The sequence below is a fragment of the Dendroctonus ponderosae genome, unplaced genomic scaffold, assembly GCF_020466585.1.
Source record: "Dendroctonus ponderosae isolate FM_Combo_2020 unplaced genomic scaffold, Dpon_F_20191213v2 Dpon_F_20191213_7, whole genome shotgun sequence".
Taxonomy (NCBI): Eukaryota; Metazoa; Arthropoda; class Insecta; order Coleoptera; family Curculionidae; genus Dendroctonus; species Dendroctonus ponderosae.
The window spans coordinates 1,662,684-1,665,787 of NW_026018916.1; the positions used below are offsets into that span (position 1 = coordinate 1,662,684).

The 3,104-nt window shown below is 40.8% G+C and overlaps 2 protein-coding genes across 2 annotated transcripts in view; one reads left to right on the top strand and one right to left on the bottom strand.

Annotated features, from left to right (window-relative positions):
- LOC109540234 (ATP-binding cassette sub-family G member 5) overlaps positions 1-359 on the bottom strand; it is a 6,196-nt gene extending 5,837 nt beyond the window's left edge. The window contains exon 1 of the mRNA XM_048668118.1: positions 94-359. Within this exon, the coding sequence (XP_048524075.1) occupies positions 94-179 (86 nt within the window). The 5' untranslated portion in view covers positions 180-359. The remainder of the gene's footprint in view (positions 1-93) is intronic.
- Positions 360-683: 324 nt separating this feature from the next.
- Positions 684-3,104, top strand: part of LOC109540180 (ATP-binding cassette sub-family G member 8) — a gene marked incomplete in the record, with an annotated part of 13,105 nt that continues 10,684 nt past the window's right edge. Inside the window, 1 exon segment of the mRNA XM_048668115.1 lies at positions 684-971.

Consider the following 3,104-nt stretch of genomic DNA (forward strand, 5'->3'; position numbering starts at 1 on the left):
GAATGTTCATAATGTAACTCATGTATGTCCCAGGAATATGCATGTACATCACATGAATGTTCCAGGTATATTCTGGGAATATCATTTTGCTATGTGGGAACACCTACGATTAGCCGAACACTTACCTGTCCCGAGTAGAAGACGTTGGCTAAATCCAACGTATAATCGCTGCCGATCATTTTTTAGCCGCCTTTTCACTTTCCAACCCCAACCTGTTGCTCGCACAGGTTCCACACAAACACCAGAACCACCTGCCCAATATTTACATTTCAAATGGTCCTTCGAACCCTGATCGTTCTACCTGCGATGTTCTTCACAGGTAACTGATCGCGAAGTCAACTTTCGAGCGGTGGGGAATCGAAAAGTCATGGTATGCAGAGGAAGGATGGTCGCTATACCAGATGGTCTATGGGTGACCATCAAAGCGCGGAGGAAATAGAAGACAGTTTTGAGGTGTGATTGGTTTATTGAGGAGAGAGCGGGTTTTGCAGGAATATTTCCACACTCGCTGCTAATTTGAACTGAAAAAATCTTGGGATATATGCGAGAAGATTTGGAGTCATTGGGGCGCTTAATGACCGCACAAGCCTGTCTGTTTGCCAAAATACTTCCGTGGTTCACCCTGTATAGTGAGGATATCAAACTTTAGTTCTGCTACGCATAATACAGTGGGTACCACTATCGCCCCCTTTTCCACTCGCGCTGGTAACTTTGATTCGGCCGCGTTGGTACCGGATTCTTACCTGTTTTCTACGTCATGCCGTTGGTATTCGGTGGCTCTTTGATGGTACGCAAAGAGTACCATAACAGTTAATTCGGGCTTCTTCAGGTCCCCAGTGTAATCGGCTAAAAGTGACTAGAGAAGTGCTGCTAATTTTTCGTCACTCTTAATGGTTGCTAGTGTCGCGCTATAAGGGATTTCGAGTTTCAGCTTCTTTGAGTGGTTGCTGATGAATTAGGGCATATTATGGGTGAGCCATATTATGGGTGAACAAATCAATTATTTGGGTTGTTTTTGTGAATTAAATCAAAATCAATTTCTGGGCTTCAGTCATTTATTGTCTATTTATCAATTAAAATACGTTTCGGTGTTTTCCACCATCATCAGTTTCTATGTGTAGCGTTGTTGCTACTTTAAGCCTTGGCATATATTTGGAGTCTCCAAAGGAGTCACAGTCAGGAAAGTATGTACAATTTTTGAATTAACTAATAGCGGTCAGCGCTGTTGTAACCGGCAGCTTTCAGTTTTTCGAATGCCAACCTTGGTTCCTTCCTTGGTTTATGGCTGCTGTTGCAACCAAATATTAAGCGAAAATGAGCCACTGGCTGAATATCGGGACCGGATTTTTTCGTGCCGAAATAAGCGAAAAAGCGTAAATAATTAATCTGCGTTGAAAATCGCTTTGGTCAAAACTTTCCAATTTTGTCTAGGATAGAAGCGAGAGAAATTGCAAAAAGCACCTTAAACCTTGGTAAGTCTACACATTTGATTGGGTTGATGAGCTTTTTAAATTCTGTTTGAGTGCAAACAGGACAGTTAAGGGCAGAATAAGAGCGCAAAACGCTCAACAAAGTCCGGCGAAGCCAACGGGCGCATAGAACAGAGGCCCGTTTCTTTCCAACAGTACTCTTAAGCTAGCGATATATTTATTCATTGCATTTTACTTTTAACAGCGAATTACCCAGCCATTAAATTTGTTTATTTGCATTTATTTGCAGGATTGCGTGTCGGGGAACATTCTAACATGTAACAGTGCAACAGCCTTTCGTGATATAATTCCTTATTAAACACTTTTCCCTTGTTTCAGCATGCAATTCACTAAAATCGAAATCGACATAAACAGACATTTCCCGAAGGAAATATGTTTCCATTTGTCCGCCAAAAACCCGCAATTCATCAGGCAACAAAGAGTAAAAGTGTGTTATACTAATGAGTACGTTTGCAGGACAGCCTGATTACGCCCCAGCAGGGTAATTACATGCTGGCTGATTTTCTTGTCGCAACAAGAACGCTTTTCTCTCCCGCAAATTGCCCAATATTTTCAGTTAGATGCACAGCAAATGCCAACATTTCGCTGCGTTTTTAAAAATTGGCATTTCGTCAATTTTCAATGACGCCCCAAATTAGTCCTTGGTGTTTTCCAGATCGGTGAAAGGTCCGATCGTGCTTAATGTGATCATTATGGTACATTCCATTGGGTTCCTGCAGCTTAAGCGGGCTCTTTCGCATAACTTGCCAAGAATTTCGGTTCGTGAGGTCAAGGCGCAAACAATTGGAATTCGGATTTTTTTGTGGGTGTAACTGACTGGCTAAATTCGCCAGAACTGATCGATCTTCTGATCTGAAAAAATCGGATGTGAAGCCATAAGAATGAGGCCCTGACCACCAGGTCCAGATAAAGAAACAAGTTCACTTGCCGTTCTTTTTCTCATTATCAACTGCTCTACTTTTTAAGTAAATTGCTATAAGTTGTCATTTCCTTGAAATTTTCTCTTTTTTTCTGCTGCTGATGGCGCACCAGCTGTTTGATATGAAGAGTTCCAATGCAAACATGCGGCAAACTTTCTCAGTGGTCAAAGGGTGCGGTGGAAGCTTGTTTTTGACAAAAGAACAGTCAATTTTACTGAGAAGGTAACTAGACTGTAAAGTCAACTTTTACTGGTTCTGTTCGGGGAACTATTTTTGGGAAAAAATCCAGGAAAACTTATTAGGGTTTTGTCCAAAATTCGAAGCTGCAAAAGGTTCCAGAAAAACTTTACAAAGCTGTTCAGCAGCCGAGTGTTCTAACTAAATTTATTTTATATTTTTCTCAGAAATTACCTGAAGATTGTCAGTACCTACTTTTAATATAACAAAAAAATAAGGCGATTTTTGCGTCGACCTGAAAATTTTAAGGAACTTTAGAACTCTTCAGAGCGATGAGGGCGGCGAATTTTCCCAATCATTTTTTGTAAACTTTTGTTCCCTGGTCGTGTTTTCAAGATATTCTTAATTACTTTCGGTAAAAAACTGAATAACATTCCGGTTTTTGTGCCAAATTCGAAGCTGAAAAGGGTTTTCAAAAGTTCCTGCAAACCGATGAATGAGGCGAATTTTCGAGCAA